Source organism: Tetranychus urticae, chromosome 1 (assembly GCF_039701765.1).
Source record: "Tetranychus urticae isolate SD_2017Ah chromosome 1, NJAU_TeUrti_SD_1.0, whole genome shotgun sequence".
NCBI lineage: Eukaryota > Metazoa > Arthropoda > Arachnida > Trombidiformes > Tetranychidae > Tetranychus > Tetranychus urticae.
Window position 1 is genome coordinate 22,963,719 of NC_142958.1, and position 22,388 is coordinate 22,986,106.

Sequence of the window (22,388 nt, forward strand, 5' to 3'; positions counted from 1 at the left end):
GATGGATAATTTTACATTATCAAAGAGGAAATTGATCTGAAATAGAAAGGCAACAATTCAGTTAATCAATCTTGCTATAAATAAATCATCACAAGGCAATTCAAGGCTCTCGAATTGAAGGTTACCTACAATTATTAGGATCAAAATGAAAATAAACTCATTTGAATTATGCACAGAATTAGCTCCTGTTAACTCAATCATAAGTGTTTATTATCAATTAACCGAATTATTTACATAGATTTTGATCATTTTCTGACTTGATCAGATTATCAAAGCTCAATATCAACAATATTGCGATGCTAATTCAATGTAAATATTATTCCGTCAAAAAGTAAGGTAGGAAATCAATATGATCAATATATTCAATGCTCTACTGATTTTTATTAGTCTCACAAACTAATCACTAATTGCTCTCCAATCTGTTGAATTATTATAACTATTAATATACATTTACCCTTAAATTAACCATTGTTATTGACAATTGCTTTCACTTTAAAATTTCAAATTCAGTGCCAAAAAGAGTTTGGAGCGTACTCAATATCTTATCTGATATCTAGTACTTGATGTGTTAAAATAAGCAAAACAATTCAGTAAACTTGTGTTTGTTGTGGAAATAATGTTTAAAGAAAGTAATTTGTATCCTCAAGTTAATAGAATTAAATAACAAAAGTGATTTGAATCAAGTCCGATTCACCAAATTCATTTGGCTAATTGAGTCCATGAAATATCGATATTTACTTTGTTTTGAACTTTGCAACAGCAGCGACAGGCTAAAAGTGAACTCATAAGAGAGTAGCAGTTCATTCGAATAGTTTGTTAATTAAGTCTTCCGCTTGTTTCGTTTTGTTATTTATTTAGTTAACTATTTTAAGTGCTAGTTTTATTCTAGATTTTTTGTGCGCCTTTAATTTGAGATGATAATTTATGTTTCAAGTATTTTATTTTCAAATCTTATTTTTGTTTTCTTGGTAAACTCAGTTTTTAGATGTGATAAGAAGGCAACTTAAGTATCTAATCACTATTTCACCATTATTCAGCCATCATCACTCCATTGTTAAGCAAACCTTTAGTTTTCTGGTAAGTTGAAATTTTTTTATATTCACTCAATGTTGTCATTTGCTTGATGAATTTCTGTTCATCTAACCGTAGCGAAAATCGTTGAATGAGTTTCTCAAGCTTAAAGAAAATTTACAAGGTTTCTGTCTCAAATGTGTTCTAACCTGTTTTATTTATTTTTTTTATCGCAGGTCATCATTATATTGACTTTGATTGCAGCAATAAGATGTCACGAGCCACAATGCCTTGAAATCAATGCTGACTAAATTACCGAGAAGTATATCTGAATGAAACATCATTCTGGTTCTACTTTATGATGACATCGACAGATAATATTGTGGCATTGTATAATATACTGGCCAATCCCATTCTTTTGCACATTTCTGGAACGTAATGCAAATGTTACCCTGATGAATCTCCCCTCAAAGTTATTTGTTATTACCATCGATAAAAACAGTTCAGTAAGATGGGATTAAAGCTGGAGCTGTCTAAAAGACGCATGATATTTGCTTTATTTTCTTTCTTGTTGGTTTATATGATTTGTGAATTGCTGTTTATTGGAGAATTTTCGACACCTGACCAAGAAAATGTATACGATTATGAAAATGATTGGTACGAGTCCAACTCAACGGTGTGTGATCTTCCATTTCGTATGCATCCTTATGATACAACGATTAAGGATTTAATCCGGAGAAAGCCCAATAAGATAGTATGCATCAAATCAGACGATGGAGCCTATGATTCGCTATACAATCTTTACCAAGGACAATCTCTATCTTATATGAATGATGATGATCCAATTGTGCGAATATTTCGGATTAGAGATCATGAAAAATCACTGAAGTGCCTGTACCAACCTTTTGATCGTGATGGCAATGATGATGGGATTAAATTTTTGGAAAAGAGACCAATAATTGGTCATAAATTAGATCTGGAAAAAATTGGAGCTGAGTTTGTTAATATCGAATGCTATCTCTCAGGTGCATTAGTTTATAGTAACATCCATTCTTGGCCAAGTCGAGTTCCTTCCCATGCAGATGCCACATCTTCCAATAACAAAGATCATTCGATAATTAATAATTATCCAACACTATATGTAAATAAGCAATCTGTGATGTTTCTTGTCATAGAATCAATGTCTCTTCTCAATTTTGATCGATTCATGGTTAAAACGAAAGAAGCATTATCAAAGTTGTCTAATAATTTCATTCTTCGAGGATTGAATAAAATGGCTGATAATTCTTACCCGAACATGATGCCACTTTTATCAGGTAAATTTATTTTGTTTATGCTTCTAATTTTATAAATTCCATTCTTTTCATCCACATATGCAACGGAAATTGTAATTAAATTTTTTAATAGGTTAAGAGATTGTGCTTTTTCATTTTAGAATGGTTATTTAACTTTAGAGTCGTTAGAACTAATGAAGTTCGAAATTTCATGGCCCATTTATATGGGAAAACCGAAAATTCATGTTTTTACGTCATAAAATAAGCATCTCTTGATTTAATTTGAATTATTTTAATGAACAAGATTTCTTTGTGTGTTTCCTAGGAAACTAATATTTCTCATAATCCAGTCAACCTTTTAGATCAAGATATAATTTATTTTGCCATTTTCACCCATTTTATTAACTTGATAGATAGTGTTTACCGCATATGCGTAATCTGGTCAAATCGATTTTGAATTTTAATATCTAAATATAATAAAATGAGATAATTATGTCGAGTTTTTAAATTTTTAAATATCTGTCAAAATTTTGGTTTATGAACATGCAACAAAATCTTCACGAGAAAAAGGAGATAGATTTTTAAGATGTAATCGTAAACTGTCTACTATTCGTTCAAAACATTCAGTACATTCAAATAACTTGATATTCAGAACCAATCTTGAAAAAATAAACATGTAAACTTATTCAATTTATTTAATCAACCAGATTTTTCACGCCCTTGTTTTAACTTTTTTAACTATTTTCAGGATATCGACCCTATTATGGAGAATGGCCGTTTGAATTTGAAGTTGGTAAAGGTCCTTATGACGATGTTCAATTCATTTGGGATGATTTCAAAAGACAGAACTATACAACTGGCTACATTGAAGATGATCCCAAATTCGCGTTATTCAATTACTTAGCTGAAGGATTTAAAAAGCCTCCGACTGATTGGTATCCTAGACCCTATTGGTTAAGAATGGATTATGAACAAGGAATCGAGTCTCCAACATTTTGCTACAAACAGAAACCTAAAATAATTTATTGGTTAAAACAAATCAAACAATTTCTGAACAAAGTTAACAAAACGAAGCAACCTTTCTTTCTATGGTCTTTTTACATTCAAGTCACTCATGAGGACTTTAATAATGCTCAGCTCATTGATCAATATATTGCTGATTTCATCAATTCTTACCGCCATATACTTGAAAACACTGTCTTTGTAATCATGGGCGATCACAATAATCGTTATGGACCTTTATTCATGACAGGATATGGGCAAATCGAAACTCGAATGCCACTATTTAATATTCACGTTCCTCCACAACTATTACATAAGCATAAACATTTAGCTCATTATTTAAAGATGAATGAGAAAAGGTTAACTACTTGGTTAGATGTTAGGGAAATGTTGAAAGACATTGTTTCAGGTAATCATACTAATTCATTAAGATAATAATATTATCACAGGACATTTCTATGTTTGATATTGCTAACATTTCTTTCCTATTTCGTATTAGGTAATTATGAACCAATCGTTTCCTTTTCTAAACGTGATGTTTACTCTGTTTGGCGAGAAGAAGTTCCTTTAGATAGAACCTGTAAAGACGCCTTGATTCCCATGGAGTTTTGTTTATGTTTAAAAAGACTCAATTTCCCTGTTGATTCACAATTAGCTCAAATAGTATCAACAGCGTTAGTCACTCGACTCAATCAAGCTTTATCCCAGTTCAATAATCTCTGCTATCAGCTTTCTCTCAAAGATGTTCATAGTGTCAAAGTGAGTAACCTCTGAAAAACACTTTACTTTATTAAATTTTAATATTTATGTTTTGAATTTACAGATTGTTCGGTTACCTGGAGAATCCAATCCAAATAATCGTGTTGAAGTTACTTTATCTGTTAATCCTTCAAATGGACTTTTTCAAGCGCAGCTTTACTTAAAAAATACAAAAATTTTAAACAACTCAGGTATTGATGATTGGATGCTCGAAGGAGATGTTTCGAGACTCGATTCCTATGGTAATCAATCATTATGCATCAACGATAGAGTTCTTCGGAAATACTGTTACTGCCGCGAAGTGATACATTCCCGATGAACCATAATCCACCAACAATAATATCAACTACGCAAATTTTTGAAATTCACCTGATCAAAAAGAAAATACCAAAATTGAAAATCGATCTCATCTTTTTTTTCATTCCATATTTTTCTCAAACAATTGCTGTTCGAAAATGTTATCAACCTTCTGGCAGCTTCTCAGTCTTTCATGAGATTGGTTGAGATTCCATTTCATCGACAACATCTCATCTTAATCCAAAAATAGTTTAATGATCAAAGGATATTTAGTCCATTGAAGCCAAAGACATATTTAATATTTGCACAGAAAAAAATGTCCATAAAATTAGTAAAATTTCTGTCCATTTGTTGGTTTAAATTAAAATGAGCGATTATAAATTAAAGAACGAAAAATTTAAGTTATCAAAGGTTTCCCAATCAAATTGATACAGATTTTGGTCTTTTTAGGGCCAACGTTGTACTAATATTTAACATAAAAAGTCGATATTGCAACAAGACTCTTAAGAGTTGCTGTAACGAGAAGGGCGCGGAACGAGTTATGATTGCGCCAATTTAACTGGATTCCCAATGATGGACTTCGATACTAAAGCTCCTGAATGTTACCGTAACCGAAAAACTTGATACTTCTGTCAGATTGATTGAGGATGTTAGTCTGTTATCAGTTATCCATTATAAGAACTGATATCCGGAGATATTAATACATATGAGATGATTGGAAAAGTTTATAAAGATAAATATAAATAATTGGAACTCAATGCAAAGAATGAAATTCAAACCATTTAAAGTATTGAGTGAATTATTCATTCAAGATAATTAATACATAAAAAGAAGAAATTATGTTTCAATGATGTTCAAAATCCCCATGAAGTTTTTTCTTTGATTACTTTATACATAAAATCAGGATTACATAATATTTCGTTTTAAATATGATTCACTTTGATCAACATTTCTTTAACAATAACTTGAATAGTGTCAAAATCCAATGTGACTAAATAATAACTATCAAATTGTACGGCTGAAGAAATGGACGATCGAAATCCAGGAATTTCTTACTTAATGCATAAAAATGTGGGTTAAGCTTCCACGAAAAATCAGCAAAGTGGCGTTGTTTTTTATCAAAGGAGTATTTATAAAAACTTTGACTTCCGAGTTAAGATTAGACACTTTGATGGTTTGTAGGGCACAAAAACTGAGGCCATTAGTGATATTAAAAATTTATCTGATCAACAGTTTTCGAGAAAATCGGGGTTAAAGTCAAAACTTCGATCGCCTGATGCTCAATCGATTCTTTCCCGAATATGATGCCACTTTTATCAGGTAAATTGATTTTCTTTATGCTTCTAATTTTTCATATTCCATTATTTTCAACATCATTTTTCGTTCGTAATGTAAATGTGTTAGAAAAAATTTCTTCTTTATTTATTCCTTCTTTGTATTGAACATTCGTGTATTTTTTCAGTCTTTTTCTATTAATAACTCAATTCTTATGATATTTAGGGTATTATGTAGAATGGCCGTTTGAATTTAAAGTTGGTAAAGGTCCTTATGATGATGTTCAATTCATTTGGCCTGATTTCAAAAGACAGAACTATACAACTGGCTACATTGAAGATCATCCCGAATTCGCGTTATTCAATTACTTAGTTAAAGGATTCAAAAACCCTCCGACTGATTAGTATCCAAGACCTTATTGGATGAAGATGGATTATGATCGAGGTAACCAGGAGCGTTCACTTTGCTACAAACAAACCTAAAATAACTTATTGGTTGAAACAAATCAAAAAATTCCTTAACAAAGTTAACAAAACGAAGCAATCGTTCTTCCTTTGGTCTTTTTACATTCAAGTTACTCATGAGGACTTTAATAATGCTCAACTTATTGATCAATATATTGCTGATTTCATCAATTCTTACCGCCATATACTTGAAAACACTGTCTTTGTAATCATGGGCGATCACAATAATCGTTATGGACCTTTATTCATGACAGGATATGGGCAAATCGAAACTCGAATGCCACTATTTAATATTCACGTTCCTCCTCAATTAATAAAAAAGCATCAACATTTGGCTTATTATTTAAAGATGAACGAGAAAAAATTAACTACTTGATTAGATGTTAGAGAAATGTTGAAAGACATTGTTTCAGGTAATCATACTTATTCATGTAGATAATTGAATCATCTCTGAAGATTTGTTCACATGATAATTAATATCAGCCATAATAATAGCAACCAATGCGTTTTTACTTTGCTTTTTAGGTAACTATGAACCAATCGTTTATCCATCTAAACGTGCCGCTTACTCTGTTTGGCGAGAAGAAGTTCCTTTAGATAGAACCTGTAAAGACGCATTAATTCCCGTTGAGTACTGTTTATGTTTAAAAAGACACAATTTCCCTGTTGATTCACAATTAGCTCAAATAGTATCGACTGCGTTAGTCGCTCGACTCAATCAAGCTTTATCCGAGTTCAATGATCTCTGTCATGAGCTTTTTCTCAAAGATATTTATAATGCCGAAGTGAGTAACAACTGTACACTTACATGTTTGTTACAATTTCATATAATTTTTATATTTATTACGAATTCACAGGTTGCTCGATTACCTGGTGAACTCAATCCAAATAATCGTGTTGAAGTTACTATATCCGCTAATCCTCCCAATGGAACTTTTCAAGCGTTGCTTTACTTAAAAGATACAACAAATTTGAACAACTCAGGTATTGATAATTGGATGCTCGAAGGAGATGTTTCGAGACTCGATTTCTATGGTAATCAATCATTATGCATCAACGATAGAGTTGCAAGCATGCATAGAACCTGCAAAGACGCCTTGATTCCCGTTGAGTACTTTTTATGTTTAAAAAGACACAATTTGCCTGTTGATTCACAATTAGCTCAAACAGCATCAAATGTACTCATTACTAAACTCAATCAGGCTTTATCCGACTACAATAATCACTGCCATGAACTTTCTCTCAAAATAATACATAGATCAGAAGTGAGTAAGACTCATATACTAGTTCGGGGTCTCACTTAAACCCAAAAACCAACCGAAATGACCAATATGTACCAGAACAATGGACTATGACTATCGACGAAAATATTTTCCGTCGTCCTAAGAGTTCGGACTTTGTTGAGTTTGTACCGACATAAAAACTGAGTCCATTAGTGTTATCAAAAAATTTCTCAAACAGTTCGACAGTTGGAAAAAATCGAGATTAAAGTTGAAACCTCAATCACCTTTGCACACTTATTTTTGTCCATAGCGCTCTACATTGTTTTGATGCCCGCACATTGTTGATTTTGGTCTTCAGTGAGGCCCACTAGTTGGCACACTATTGTATTTATATGTTCACATTTTTGATTTAGATTGTTCGATTACCTGGAGAATCCAATCGCGTTGAAGTAACTATATCTGCTAATCCTTCGAATGGAGTTTTTCAAGCGCAGCTTTACTTAAAAAATACAACAAATTTGGACAACTCAAGTATTGATGATTGGATTCTCGAAGGAGATATTTCGAGGCTCAATGCCTATGGTAATCAATCATTATGTATTAACGATAGAGTTCTTCAGAAATATTGTTACTGCCGAGAAATTATACAGTCCTGATGTCCACAAACTCACCAATGTTTAGTGGTTAGCTTCAATTGATCAAAATGGCGTTCTTCATATAATAATCGATCCCCATCTGTACATAATTCAATGAAAAGAGTAAGTGAATTCATTGAAGCCAAAGACATTTCATACTGAAAGGAAGAGTTCATAGTTTTAAACTATTTCACCAAATTAAATAAATTCACTTTTGATTGCGTACAATTTAAACACAATTTACTTTAACTCAGAAGATTATTCAAGCCTTTCAAATCCTGAATACTCAGGTTCTTTTAAGATCACCTTAGAGTTCAACTGTAATAAGTCTTAGACTATTAGTTTTACTTCACAACAATAGTTGACCACGGTAAAGGGTCAAAACAGAGAAAGCAAAATAGAGAAGCTCAAAAGAGAGAGGGTCAAAACAGAGAAGGTCAAAACAGAGAAGGTCAATAAAGCGAAAAGAAGTTTAACCCGAAATTTTAAGCTCTTCATTTTTAATCGGTTTTCTATTGATATTTAAATGCATTTACTAAATAAAAACTCATTTATGGCCATTGACCATTCGTTTTTCGTCGCTTTTTCATTGTTATCTTTTCATTGCAATTCAATTATGTCTGATAATTTTCGCTTTGTGAATCCAAACAAAGGTGCTAAACTTTTAGTGCTCGACAATTATATTCATCGTCGGACTAAACTTCAAGATGAAAAGTCGTATTGGACGTGTGTTCGAGCGGATTGCAAAGGCAAAGTTAATTTATTTTGTGACACAATAACATCAAAATCTGAACATAGTGATGAACCTGATTCAGTAAAATTAATTGCAATTGAGCAAAAGAATGCAGCCAAACTTTTGGCTAAACAACAAAACTATTGTAACATTAAAACAACATACAATGAGGCCACGAATCATGTTTTATCGACGCTACCTCTGAATCGAGATGAAATTGCTTCTGGCCTTAAAAGTTTTGTGCAATTGAAAAAAACTATATCCAGAGAACGAGCTTCTCGTTATCCAAGTTTACCCAAAACATTGTCGGACGTGACAGTGCCTAACAATTATCAGTCAAGTTCGACTGAGAAGTTTTTCAGAGCTTCGGATGGCAGTGAGGACATGATTTTAATATTCGCAACCGATACTTTTCTTCGGCATCTTTGTGACGCGAATCACGTTTACGCTGACGGAACTTTCAAAATTGTTCCGCTTCTGTTCAACTCTTTGTATACACTTCATGTAATGAAAAACGAAAGTATGATTCCGGTTGTTTATGCGTTATTACCTGATAGCTCAATGAATACATATATTCGACTTTTTCGACTTGTTCAAGATCTCTGTTCGAACATTGGATTGATTTGGCAACCAACGAAGTTTACAACTGACTTTGAAATAGCAACTATCAAAGCTGTTAATATGATCTTCCCTTATTGTGAACTAAAGTGCTGCCTGTTTCACTTCAGCCTTTGGAGGAATGTCGGCAAGAACGGCCTGGTAACACGGTACAAGGACAACGATGATGGAGTCGCAAATACAGTCAAAAGAATTGCAGCGCTTCCGTTTCTTGATATTGGGGATATCGACTCAACATATTCATTAATCAAGTCACAAGCGCCTAACGATGCTGCTATGGGTCAATTTTTGGACTATTTCGAGAAAGTTTATTTGCAAAATAATGCTAGATTTGGTAAAGAAGTCTGGAATCATTTTAATGATGCTGAACCTAGGACCAACAACCACGTAGAAGGCTGGCATGCCGCTTTCAATAAATCGCTCGGTCGGAATCACGCAAATATTTACCAGTTTTTCGAAAATTTGATCAAACATCAAAATAACTATGAAGTGCAAATTCTTATTAGTTCTCATGGCATTCGTCCCACTCAGAATCGCAAATATAAAGAAATCAATGCCAAAATAATCAACCTAACTAAAGATTACACCGATGGTAATTTGTCCGCGCTTGAATTCATCGATAAAGTAAAATTTTGCATTCATTTAAGTTCGTAAGCGATTTTATGCGCACTTCTCAATCGCTTGTTTAATTCATGCGTACTCATTGGATTCTTTAATTAAAATTTTGTGAAAATTATATTAACAATTTAATAAACTAATAAAAAAATGCTTTTCTAAAGTTTTCAAGTTGATTAATTGGGGGGATGTCAAGCAACGCCATCTATTGACAACAAAGTTGTTGGACATGCGCAAACATGTTTTCTCTATTTTGTCTTTCTCTCTTTTGCTTTCTCTGTTTTAACCTTCTCTGTTATGAACCCAAACCGTTGACCACAAAATCTTAAGAATGTTGTAGATCAAGTCTTAGACAGGATTATCTGGACAGGTAATAGCGTACTAAAGCTGACCAGGCACGAGTCATAAAGCTTAAATGATGAAACCAAATTCTAGCCAAAACAAGCTTAGAGTGGAACAGTACAACGCTGTTACCAATATCAGGATTATAACCAATAGCTCACTAGCTTTGAGTTCTAGAAACATAGACTTAGTCTTTATCACGAATACTCGAACAGAAGGCAATTTTAACCAAATTTTAAGAAGCACTTAAACACAATTAATGTAAAACTGGAAAATGGGGGTTTCACAAGACTTTACAGGGGCAAGAACAAGTAGAACTTCAGACTTAGTCTTTCAGAAGGGAAACTTAAATTTAATTGAAATAAAATTTTATTAAAGTACTGTATTTCAAGTTACTTATATCTTAAATGTGTATCACTTGATTTGTTTTAAACAGAATGACTTTATCATGAAAAACTAGAAAAGATAACATAATTAATTAATGAAAATTCAAGGGTATTTATACCAAATCAATCGGAAGGAAACCCGATTTCTTAACAAAGGAAAAGGAAAAGAAAATTAATCAATTTAGACAAGCCGAAAGAGTAGTCGAAAGTGTCTTAGACAGAACAATAAGAATAGAAAATGAAAGACAAATTAATTTTGATTACAAAATTTGTTAAAGTCAAAAAAGTGAATTATGTGCAATCCTTAAGGGATTATAATCAAAGTTTAAAACTTTCAACTCTTAACAAGAGATCTTATGATTAGATAAAAATTATTTAATTTGGTTTTGGGTAAGTCTACCCTTCAATACATTTGTTTAGAATGAACCAATTTTGTTAGTTATTTTTGTCAATCAAAATTTATGATCAAAATTATTTAGGCTGAGGAAAGGATTTTTAAAATTATAGCCAACATATGCAATTTGCGCCAACGATCCAAAACTTTTCTGTTGGCGGTACCGTTGATCCGTTTGATTTGCCCGCTTTGAGATGATCAATAAGACTCAATTACTTAGAAAATGGTGTTGTAGCCGCAGTTTACCTCAAACATTACCATTTCCGAAAAATCATTTCAGTTTTATCAAGGATTATTTGGAACTTGCGCTTCTGTTAATTTTAATTTTTCTTAATCCTGAATCGTTGATCAATTTCAATCAACAATTTAATCCAAGGAGGTGAATTTTCAAAAAATTTTGATTTAATTGAATCAAAAGTCGAGTACCTTGATCAATATTTTTAAACATATTCGGTGCAAATTAAAGAAAAATGCTGATTTATATTTTTGAAAAAATTGCAAAAATTGAATTTTTACTATATTCATTGCCCATTTGAAATTAATCCCTAAAAACCCACAAAAACTTTTGAGTTTTCCTAATATTAGAATGGTAAGGTAAGTTTCATGTCAAAATGTCATTATTCAGAATCAAGAGGCTGGAATTGAAAGTTGACTTGCTAACCAGCATCTGATTAACATTTTATCCTTTTGTGTATAACTTCCGTATTCGGTCAAATTTATTGCATGGAACTTTTTGTGAAACTGATACAACTGTAGAATTCAAAATTCCGAGTCTTAAAATGTAGGATGTACCTGTATGCATTTCTTGTATGTGCTTGATTTTTACAAAACCCCTAGCCAAACTCAGATAACCACTTAGCCTTAATATGACTGCACACTAACAATCAACTGCTCTACCAACAGAAAAAGCAGAATAAGGAACCTGCAACTCGAACCGGGGGCAAGCAAGTCTTAAGTCAAACAAGTATCCACTAAGACACCGTGATTTAACTGTAAATATTACATAACGAATCGAAAATTAATGATCGTCGAGTTCTATAAGCACACAAAAAGGCCTGAAGAACTTAATCCAAGTAATCGTGTTGAAGTTACTATATCCGCTAATCCTTCCAATGGAACTTTTCAAGCGTTGCTTTACTTAAAAGATACAACAAATTTGAACAACTCAGGTATTGATGATTGGATGCTCGAAGGAGATGTTGTTTATGTTTAAAAAGACTCAATTTCCCTGTTGATTCACAATTAGCTCAAATAGTATCAACAGCGTTAGTCACTCGACTCAATCAAGCTTTATCCCAGTTCAATAATCACTGCTATGAGCTTTTGTTCAAAGATGTTCATAGTGTCAAAGTGAGTAACCTCTGAAAAACACTTTACTTTATTAAATTTTAATATTTATGTTTTGAATTTACAGATTGTTCGGTTACCTAGAGAATCCAATCCAAGCGATCGTGTTGAAGTTACTTTATCTGTTAATCCTTCAAATGGACTTTTTCAAGCGTTGCTTTACTTAAAAGATACAACAAATTTGAACAACTCAGGTATTGATGATTGGATGCTCGAAGGAGATGTTTCGAGACTCGATTTTCAATCAGTATGCATCAACGATAGAGTTGTTCGGAAATACCGTTATTACATTGGAATTAAAATCAAAATCATAAAAATAAGAGTTAAAACAATTAGGTAATTAATCAAATCAAATTTATTGCTTCCAATATTCAAAATAGATTTTGTTCAATAAATCTCAGAGCAATTGCATCTAAGCAATACAATATGTTTCGTTGATAAATAATTCTGTCTTTCCGAATAAGGGTCATTGGTCACCGATGTGCTTTAGTTAGGCTGAATCAGTCATTCCATCATCACTTTCAGTTGTAGGTTCCATTGCCCCAGACACACCCTCAATCTCTTGAGGTACCGTAACAATTGCAGGCAATTTTACTCTTTTCATGCGCCAAGCTGAACTGTTTCCAAAGATAGCAACGAAGACGATAAAAAAGACAATCGATGTAACTGCAGTAAATTTCATTTTCACTTGGTTTTGTTGTTAAACTTTTTTCAACCTATTGGAGTAAAATGTAAAAACTTAATCAACTTTTATTTCAAATGATACATTAACGTTATAAACGAGCACTATTTATACTCATCTTTAGAGCATGGCTTATCGACAAGTTATTTATTGTCTCATCGGTGTTTTGCATTTCCTTGAACCATCGACAGCTCTCAAAACACGGCAAATGTCAAATTTTATGAATCAGTCAAAATAAATATTAGCCTATGTAAATTGTTTTAATCATTAAGCTATTACCTCGAAAATTATTCGAGGTGATGATTAGATATTTTTCCAGCCTTCATCTTATGGCTAAAATATTCAATTATAGCAACTTTCTGTAAATGTTTATTGTTTAACCATAACTCGTTTGAAGAGATGACTTATTGACGAGTTGTTTAATGTGTCATTGGTGTTGCTATCTCCTTGAACCATCAACAGCTCTCACAATACTCACAACACAATCTGAAACTGGTTACATATCAAAAGTAAAGACGCTGAAAGCGTAAGCTTTTATTCTACCATCTAGCTAGTGACTCTTAGATTGATAACTTTCGAACCAGAAGTGTTTCAGACTTGATGTTCAAGTTGCAGCGTACAAAAAATTGCCAGATACTAAAAATGAAGTTTGAAGGTCGTCCAAGGTCGTTTTCTTTTTTGACCTCTATAGGGGTCATTAAGGTCGATTTCGGAAATTCTGGGCTCTCAGCATTGTGAATATTGATTCTGAATTGATCTGAGTACATGCAATGAAAAGTTAGTTTAAGACAAACATTTGTAGTCAAGCACAATTATACGAGTATCTGCTGATCATATCAGCGAAGTGACTTCAGATTTGAGTTGAACATATCAAAAAGTATAAAAATATGAAAAATGGTTTGATTCTGAGTACTTTTATTTTTTACTATGGGCTTTAACATGGATTTTAGCGTCTAATTCAATCAGAGTTATTTCGGCAGTTTTAATAGAAAATCAAAATTCTTTCAATCATTTTTGTGAGCAATAATGAGTTCATCATTTTCACAAAGCAAGAGAGGGATATTATAAGACCTGAGCCCAACCGGCGGTTTTGTACGAAATTTTTTCGAACTCAAATATCTCAGCATTCGTAGTGATAAGAAAACTTTCAATAACACTGATCAATTGTCACAAATATATGCTACAAGAACCTAAAATATGATAACATAATATGCAATGGTATGGCCTGCAGCAGGACCGAAAGCACTTTGACCTTAAAAATCTCAAAAACGGATTATCTCAGAAAAAAATGAACAAGATTTTTGTGGTCCTCATTATTGTATCTATTCCCATAAAAAAAGTTGAGACCTTAACTAATAAAGATAAAAAAGTGAAGATTTTTAGAGACCCTCCTTTGCTTTTCGTTCATGCTTACTATTTTCTTTCCTAACATCATACATGTATCAATCATTTTATATGACAACAGATTGAGCTACAATTGAGAAATGATGAAGTGTTTTTACTCGAAAGTGATTCAAATCTGTGTTTCTCATGCTATTTTTCATTTAAAAAATCTATCTAAAGGCATTTTGCTCGATAAAACAAATCCATAAGACACATCAAATATAATAATAGAAAGATTAACATCTCATTCCATCTAAAACAAGTTTAGATCACTTTATAATTAGTATCGCCTATTTGTATTGCAACTTTAATCAGCTATGATTCTGTTAAATTACTTACTGACCAAATACTAGACTTTTGAACGAGCATTCACTTCTTTTATCATTTCTTTTACATGTATATTGATTTCCAAAACCAATCTTATAAATAAATAACTATCATTAACTAGGTCACGTCATTCGGCTGAATAAATACATGCATCAATTGTACCAGATAAATATGTTCAAATAAAGCTCTCCGTTTCAGCAAAAAAATCATTATCTTAGTGTTATCCGGATGAATAATTTAGATATCTAATAGTTAATTCATTTTCAAAGTGTTTCACATTTCTTATTTTCATGTTATTACATCCGATAAACAAGGTTCTGTAAGATGCGATTTAAATCCATGAAATGCATAATATTTGTTTTATTTTGTTTCTTGTTGTTTCACATGATTTGTGAATTGCATTTTATCGGAAAATCTACCAAAATTGGCCATGAAAATGTATACAGACAGCATGATGACTGGTACGAGACCAACTCTACGATGTGTGATCTTCCACTTTGCATGGATCCTTATGATCCAATGATTAAAGGTTTCATCAAGAAGTTGAACACAACGATAACGTGTGAAAAACCAGAGAATGCAAGTTTTAACTCGCTTTACAATCTTTACCAAGGACAATCCTTATCTTATATGAATGATTTTGATCCAATTGTACGCATGATGCGGATTCCGGGAAAAGCATTCAATTGTATGTATGAGCCATTTGATCGTGAAGGTATTGATGATAACAGAATTCAATATTTGGAAAAAAGACCGATAATTGGTTATGAATTAGATTTGGAAAAAATTGGAGTAGAGTTTGTTAGTATCGAATGCTATCTCTCAGGTGCATTAGTTTATAGTAACATCCATTCGTGGCCAAGTCGAGTTCCTTCCCATGCAGATGCTACATCTTCCAATAACAAAGATCATTTGACTATTAATGATTATCCAACACCAGATGTAAATAAGCAATCAGTAATGATTCTTGTCCTAGAATCAATGTCTCTCCTCAATTTTAATCGATTCATGGTTAAAACGAAAGAAGCATTATCAAAGTTGTCTAATAATTTCATTCTTAGAGGATTAAACAAAATGGCTGATAATTCTTTTCCGAACATGATGCCACTTTTATCAGGTAAATTTGTTTTCTTTTTGCTTCTAACCTTTATATCCCATTCGTTTCAAATGCATTTTTACATTGTTAAATTCGTAAATGTATAAGAAAGCCTTTTTTGTCAGCAACCTGTTTGACCAGGGGATAAACTAATTTCTAAAGAAATAAAACAAATGCCATAAAAATAATCAACATTCAAACCAGAATCAAATTCCAACCTAATGGTGTTTGGTACAGAAATAGTTTTATATGAGACAATACGATAAGATGATTACAATAATGAAATGAAAGATCACTACAGCTAAAGGAGTCAAATTCAAGATTATTATCGATGATGTTTGTATATTTATTTTAGATATAATAATAATACCATGTATGTATTCATTTTGTTTCGATACAAAATCAAATTTTACAATAGAAAGAGTATCACACTTTATATTTGGATTTCTTTATCAGTCAATTGGCTAGACGCGTGAACAGATCGAATTTTAACAGTAATTACCAGATTATGATCCTTTATGCTTTTAATGTTGTCAGATTTTTCATTCATTTTTTCACCACTTTTTTTGTTATTTTTAGGATATCGACCCTATTATGGAGAATGGCCGTTTAAATTTAAAGTTGGTAAAGGTCCTTATTCAATTCATTTGGAATGATTTCAAAAAACAAAACTATACAACTGGCTATATTGAAGATCATCCCGAATTTGCGTTATTCAATTACTTAGCTAAAGGATTTAAAAAGCCTCCGACTGATTGGTATCCAAGACCTTATTGGATGAAGATGGATTATGATCAAAGTGACCAAGAGCGTTCACTTTGCTACAAACAGAAACCTAAAATAATTTATTGGTTGAAACAAATCAAACAATTCCTGAACAAAGTGAGCAGAACGAAGCAACCGTTCTTTCTTTGGTCTTTTTACATTCAAGTTACACATGATGATTTCAATGACGTGCAACTTGTTGATCAATATATTGCTGATTTCATCAATTCTTACCGCCAAATACTTGAAAAAACTGTCTTTGTAATCATGGGAGATCACGGCAATCGTTATGGACCTTTATTCATGACAGGATATGGACAAATCGAGACTAGAATGCCACTTTTTAATATTCACGTTCCTTCTCAATTACTTAAAAAGCATAAACATTTGGGTTATTATTTAAAGATGAACGAGAAAAGGTTAACTACTTGGTTAGATGTTAGGGAAATGTTGAAAGACATTGTTTCAGGTAATCACAAGATATATTAAGATAATTATATCATCTCTGAATATTTGTTCACTTGATAATTAATATCTGCCATAATAACTACAACCAATGCGTCTTTATTTTACTTTTTAGGTAACTATTAACCAATCGTTCATCCATCTAAACGTGCCGCTTACTCTGTTTGGCGAGAAGAAGTTCCTTTAGATAGAACCTGCAAAGACGCCTTGATTCCCGTAGAGTACTGTTTATGTTTAAAAAGACACAATTTCCCGGTTGATTCACAATTAGCTCAAATAGTATCGACTGCGTTAGTCGCTCGACTCAATCAAGCTTTATCAGAGCTAATCGATCTCTGTCATGAGCTTTTTCTCAAAGATATTTATAATGCCGAAGTGAGTAACAACTGTACACTTACATGTTTGTTACAATTTCATATAATTTTTATATTTATTACGAATTCACAGGTTGCTCGATTACCTGGAGAACTCAATCCAAGTAATCGTGTTGAAGTTACTCTATCCGCTAATCCTTCCAATGGAACTTTTCAAGCGTTGCTTTATTTAAAAAATACAACAAATTTGGACAACTCAGGTATTGATGATTGGATGCTTGAAGGAGATGTTTCGAGACTCGATTTCTATGGTAATCAATCATTATGCATCAACGATAGAGTTCTTCGGAAATACTGTTACTGCCGTGAAGGTATACAGCCCTGATGTCTATAACTCTAACAAAAATACCGTTCGGTACTTAATTTCAATTGATTAAAATGAAGTTTGCTAATAATCGTCCCAATCTATAAAGCAAGTATCAGAGCAGTTAACAGGTGTTCAAACGGGTAGGTTAAACTTTGGGTCTTTATATCTCGAGAAATAGGTGCACTATCGTGGTCATTTTAATTTTATATTAATTAGCTTTACTAGGAATTTGAGAATGTCTAAAAGACAGAGTATTTAGAAGCGAAACAAAAGCGCTCACCCGACTCGAAAAAGCAGTTTATAATGGGATTATAACATTTCAATGGAAACTTGTCAAAAATTTATAGCTGTATTTTTGAAAATCGTCTGATAGCGTTAATTGTAAAAAGGTGAGGGTATTTCGAGCACACATATCATTAATTCCCGATAAAAATCTATTTATATACAAATTTTCAGATCAATAAACAAATCCGTTCTAAAGATATAGCCGTTTACTTTTTGACCTACCCGTTTGAACACCTAGTACATGGTAACCAAAGAAATATCATACATTTGTTTAGAATGAATCAATTTTTATCCTCGATTCGAAGGAAAATGGAAGAAAAAGAACTGTGTGTGTCACGAAATGTGAAAAATCGCATGCGTTTTCCCAACTGGAGGGTCATGTCAACCCACTTGTGTGATCCGGATAGGAGAGCTGGCCATTCCATACCGAGCAGGAGGAGAAAATAGCTTTTGTAAACATTCATAAAGTCAAATTTATTAGCATGGCTTATTGACAAGTTATTTAATGTCTCATCGGTGTTTTGCATTTCCTTGAACCATCGACAGCTCTCAAAACACGGCAAATGTCAAATTTTATGAATCAGTCAAAATAAATATTAGCCTATGTAAATTGTTTTAATCATTAAGCTATTACCTCGAAAATTATTCGAGGTGATGATTAGATATTTTTCCAGCCTTCATATTATGGCTTAAATATTCAATTATAGCAACTTTCCGTAAATGTTAATTGTTTAACCAGAACTGAAAAGATGACTTATTGGCAAGTTATTTTATGTGTCATTGGTGTTGCTATCTCCTTGAACCATCAACAGCTCTCACAATACGGAAAATGTCAAATTCGTCTGATTGTTTTATGTAAATTATATTTATTAAGCTTTAACCTCGACAATTATGCAGAGGTGCGAGGCTGAAATTAAAAGTTGACTCTCTAACTTCATGATACCCAAAACCAATAGATTTGATTTCCGTTCATGCTTAAGATAATTTTTCTCGCATCATATTAATCATTTTACATGACAACGAATTGAATTTACAGTTGAGACGTAATGTGCTTTCTACTCGACAGTTATTACCTCCGAGTTTCTCATGTTATTTTGCATTTAAAAAATATATTAAGTTCATTTTTCCCTACTCATGTTAGTACTCATCCGTCTCACAACTTTATGAAACCCTTCTCTTTATTCATCCAAGATGTTTGTATAATTTGTATGAGATTGTAATGTAATGAAAAAGTGGAAACAATATTGAAAACCTTTTTCTCAACATTGTATTTGTAATGTGTGAGATATTATCTCAATTTTATAAAACAAATCCATAAGGCACATCACAGATAATAATAGAAAGATGAACATCCCATTCCATCTAAAACAAGTTCAGATCACTTTATAATTAGTATCGCCTATTTTCATTTCAACTTTAACTAGGCATGATTAACTGACCGTTACCTAATACTTACCCAAAACTAGACTTTCGAATGACCATTCAGTTCCTTTAACATTTCTTTTACATGTATTAATATATTGTACACCATTTCCAGAACCAACTTGGTAAATAAATAATCATTGACTAGATCACACCATTCGGCTGAATAAATATAAATTGTATCAAATAGTATTTTCAAGTATTGCTTTCCATCTCTACAGAAAAAATTTCATTATCTTACATTGTTAGTGTTATCCGGATGAATAATTTAGAATATCCAATAGTTAACTCATTTTCAAAGTGTTTCATATTTCTTATTTCCATGTTATTACTTCTGATAAACAAGGTTCTTTACGATGAGATTAAAGTCCATGAAATGCATAATATTTGTTTTAATCAGTTTCTGGTTGTTTTACATTATTTATGAATTACAGTTTATCGGAAAATCTACCAAAATTGATCATGAAAATGTATACGAAAATCGTGATGATTGGTATGAGTCCAACTCCATGCTATGTGATCTTCCGCACAATATGGATCCTCATGATCCAATGATTAAAGGTTTCATCAAGAAATTAGGCCGAACGATAACTTGTGGAAAATCAGAGGATGGAATTTTTAATTTTCTTTACAATCTTTATCAAGGACAATCCTTATCTTATATGAATGACTTTGATCCAATTGTACGGATAATCCAGATTCGTGGATATGAGAAAGCATTCAAGTGCATGTATCAACCATTTGATCGTGAAGGTATTGATGATAACAGAATTCAATATTTGGAAAAGAGACCGATAATTGGTTATAAATTAGATTTGGAAAAAATTGGAGCTGAGTTTGTTAACATCCAATGCAATCGTTCGGGTTCATTAGTTTATAGTAACATCCATTCGTGGCCAAGTCGAGTTCCTTCCCATGCAGATGCCACATCTTCCAATAACAAAGATCATTCGATGATTAATAATTATCCAACACCAGATGTAAATAAGCAATCTGTGATGTTTCTTGTCATAGAATCAATGTCTTTCCTCAATTTCAATCGATTCATGGTTAAAACGAAAGAAGCATTATCGAAGTTGTCTAATAATTTCATTCTTCGAGGATTAAACAAAATGGCTGATAATACTTTCCCAAACATGATGCCCCTTTTATCAGGTAAATGGATTTTTAACCTTTCATATTCCATAACGTTTCAACAGCATCTTGTGTTTGTAATGTTCATGTACTAGTAACTATTTACCTTTGACTTGTTTCTTCTTTACATTGACCATATTGATATTCATTTCTCAGTCTTGTACTAACACAATTTTAATAATATTTAGGATATCGACCCTATTATGAAGAATGGCCTTTCAATTTCGATGTAAATAGAGGTCCATATGATGATGTTTCATTCATTTGGGATGATTTCAAAAGACAAAACTATACAACTGGTTATATTGAAGATGGTCCGAAATACGCATTATTCAATCGCATGGGTTTAGGATTCAAAAAAGCTCCAACCGATTGGTACCCGAGACCTTATTGGTTGTCCATTAAAAATGATCAATCGAACGAGTTTCATAGATTCTGTTACAAACAAAAGCCTAAAATAATTTATTGGTTGAAACAAATCAAACAATTTCTGAACAAAGTCACCAAAACGAAGCAACCGTTCTTTCTTTGGTCTTTTAACATTCAAGTTACCCATAATGACTTTAATAATGCTCAGCTCATTGATCAATATATTGCTGATTTCATCAATTCTTACCGCCATATACTTGAAAACACTGTTTTTGTAATCATGGGAGATCATGGAAATCGTTTTGGACCTTTATTTAGGACAGAATATGGGCAAATCGAAACTCGAATGCCTCTATTTAATATTCACATTCCTCCTCAATTATCACATAAGCATCAACATTTGGCTTATTATTTAAAGATGAACGAGAAAAAATTAACTACTTGGTTAGATGTTAGGGAAATGTTGAAAGACATTGTTTCAGGTAATCATACTATTCATGTAGATAATTAAATCATCTCTGAATATTTGTTCACTTGATAATTAATATCTGCCATAATAATAACAAACACTGCGTTTTTACCTTGCTTTTTAGGTAACTATGAACCAATTGTTCCTTCTTCTAAACGTACCGGTTACTCTGTTTGGCGGGAAGAAGTTCCTTTAGATAGAACCTGTCAAGATGGTTTGATCCCTTTGGAGTTTTGTTTATGTATAAAGAAACAAAGTTTCCCTGTGAATTCATCATTGGCTCAAACAGTATCGACTGCCTTAATCACTCGACTCAATCAAGCTTTATCAAAGTCAAATAATATCTGTCATGAGCTTTCTCTCAAAGATATTCATAGTGTCAAAGTGAGTACCTTTGAAAAACACTTAATTCAATTTTAATATTTATCTTTTAATTTTATAGATGGTTCGATTACCTGAGCAACTCAATGCAAGCAATCGTGTTGAAGTAACTATAACCGCCAATCCTTCGAATGCACTTTTTCAAGCGCAGCTTTACTTAAAAAATACAACGAAGTTGGACAACTCAGGTATTGATGATTGGATGCTCGAAGGAGATGTTTCCAGACTCGATGCCTATTATTATCAATCATTGTGCATTAAAGATAGAGTCCTTCAGAAATTTTGTTACTGCCGAAAAAAGAAACAGTCCAAATGACTCAATATTTCACTTATTACATTGTGTCTAAATTTCTAGTTGCACTACCTTACATTGAATCCACCTATTATAATAGCATCATGGAGTTGTTACAGTCGTTTTTAGTATAGAAAGAGCTTAAATATATCGGTAATTTATTAACAATGTTTTATTTTGTATTTTAAACAAATTTTATGCAATTTATCATTGACTTTTAACCAGAATTTTGACGATCTTCTGTTTTTTGGTTTCTGTAAAA

The 22,388-nt window shown here is 32.3% G+C and overlaps 4 protein-coding genes across 4 annotated transcripts; all 4 read left to right on the forward strand.

The window, feature by feature from the left end:
• Positions 1-577: 577 nt before the first annotated feature.
• Positions 578-8,314, forward strand: LOC107362769 (uncharacterized). Its single transcript, XM_015929896.3, is given in 10 exon segments — positions 578-1,077; positions 1,248-2,327; positions 3,034-3,696; positions 3,787-4,046; positions 4,111-4,362; positions 5,837-6,087; positions 6,089-6,495; positions 6,608-6,867; positions 6,940-7,347; positions 7,719-8,314. Coding segments are annotated over 9 exon segments (3,549 nt in total). The 5' UTR covers positions 578-1,077; positions 1,248-1,522; the 3' UTR covers positions 7,962-8,314.
• Positions 8,315-8,556: 242 nt separating this feature from the next.
• LOC149094787 (uncharacterized) lies at positions 8,557-9,945 on the forward strand. Its single transcript, XM_089265947.1, has one exon. The coding sequence runs from the start codon at positions 8,557-8,559 to the stop codon at positions 9,943-9,945; it is 1,389 nt and encodes a 462-aa protein (XP_089122073.1).
• A 5,063-nt stretch (positions 9,946-15,008) lies between these two features.
• On the forward strand, positions 15,009-18,678 carry LOC107362176 (uncharacterized). Its single transcript, XM_025160920.2, has 4 exons — positions 15,009-15,958; positions 16,443-17,097; positions 17,218-17,468; positions 17,541-18,678. The coding sequence occupies exons 1-4, from the start codon at positions 15,092-15,094 to the stop codon at positions 17,790-17,792; spliced, it is 2,025 nt and encodes a 674-aa protein (XP_025016688.2). The 5' UTR covers positions 15,009-15,091; the 3' UTR covers positions 17,793-18,678.
• A 1,033-nt stretch (positions 18,679-19,711) lies between these two features.
• Positions 19,712-22,353, forward strand: LOC107362175 (uncharacterized). Its single transcript, XM_015929193.3, has 4 exons — positions 19,712-20,636; positions 20,804-21,466; positions 21,578-21,837; positions 21,896-22,353. Exons 1-4 carry the CDS (start codon positions 19,838-19,840, stop codon positions 22,148-22,150), a joined length of 1,977 nt encoding a protein of 658 aa, XP_015784679.2. The 5' UTR covers positions 19,712-19,837; the 3' UTR covers positions 22,151-22,353.
• The last annotated feature ends 35 nt before the right edge of the window (positions 22,354-22,388 follow it).

Coding starts and splice junctions, on each gene's coding strand:
- LOC149094787 (XM_089265947.1), top strand. CDS start 8,557: ATGTCTGATAATTTTCGCTTTGTGAATCCAAACAAAGGTGCTAAACTT.
- LOC107362176 (XM_025160920.2), top strand. CDS start 15,092: ATGCGATTTAAATCCATGAAATGCATAATATTTGTTTTATTTTGTTTC. Junction 15,959..16,442: donor ATTTTTACATTGTTAAATTC/GTAAATGTATAA, acceptor TGTTATTTTTAG/GATATCGACCCTATTATGGA. Junction 17,469..17,540: donor AAGATATTTATAATGCCGAA/GTGAGTAACAAC, acceptor ACGAATTCACAG/GTTGCTCGATTACCTGGAGA.
- LOC107362175 (XM_015929193.3), top strand. CDS start 19,838: ATGAGATTAAAGTCCATGAAATGCATAATATTTGTTTTAATCAGTTTC. Junction 20,637..20,803: donor CATGATGCCCCTTTTATCAG/GTAAATGGATTT, acceptor AATAATATTTAG/GATATCGACCCTATTATGAA. Junction 21,467..21,577: donor GTTGAAAGACATTGTTTCAG/GTAATCATACTA, acceptor CTTGCTTTTTAG/GTAACTATGAACCAATTGTT.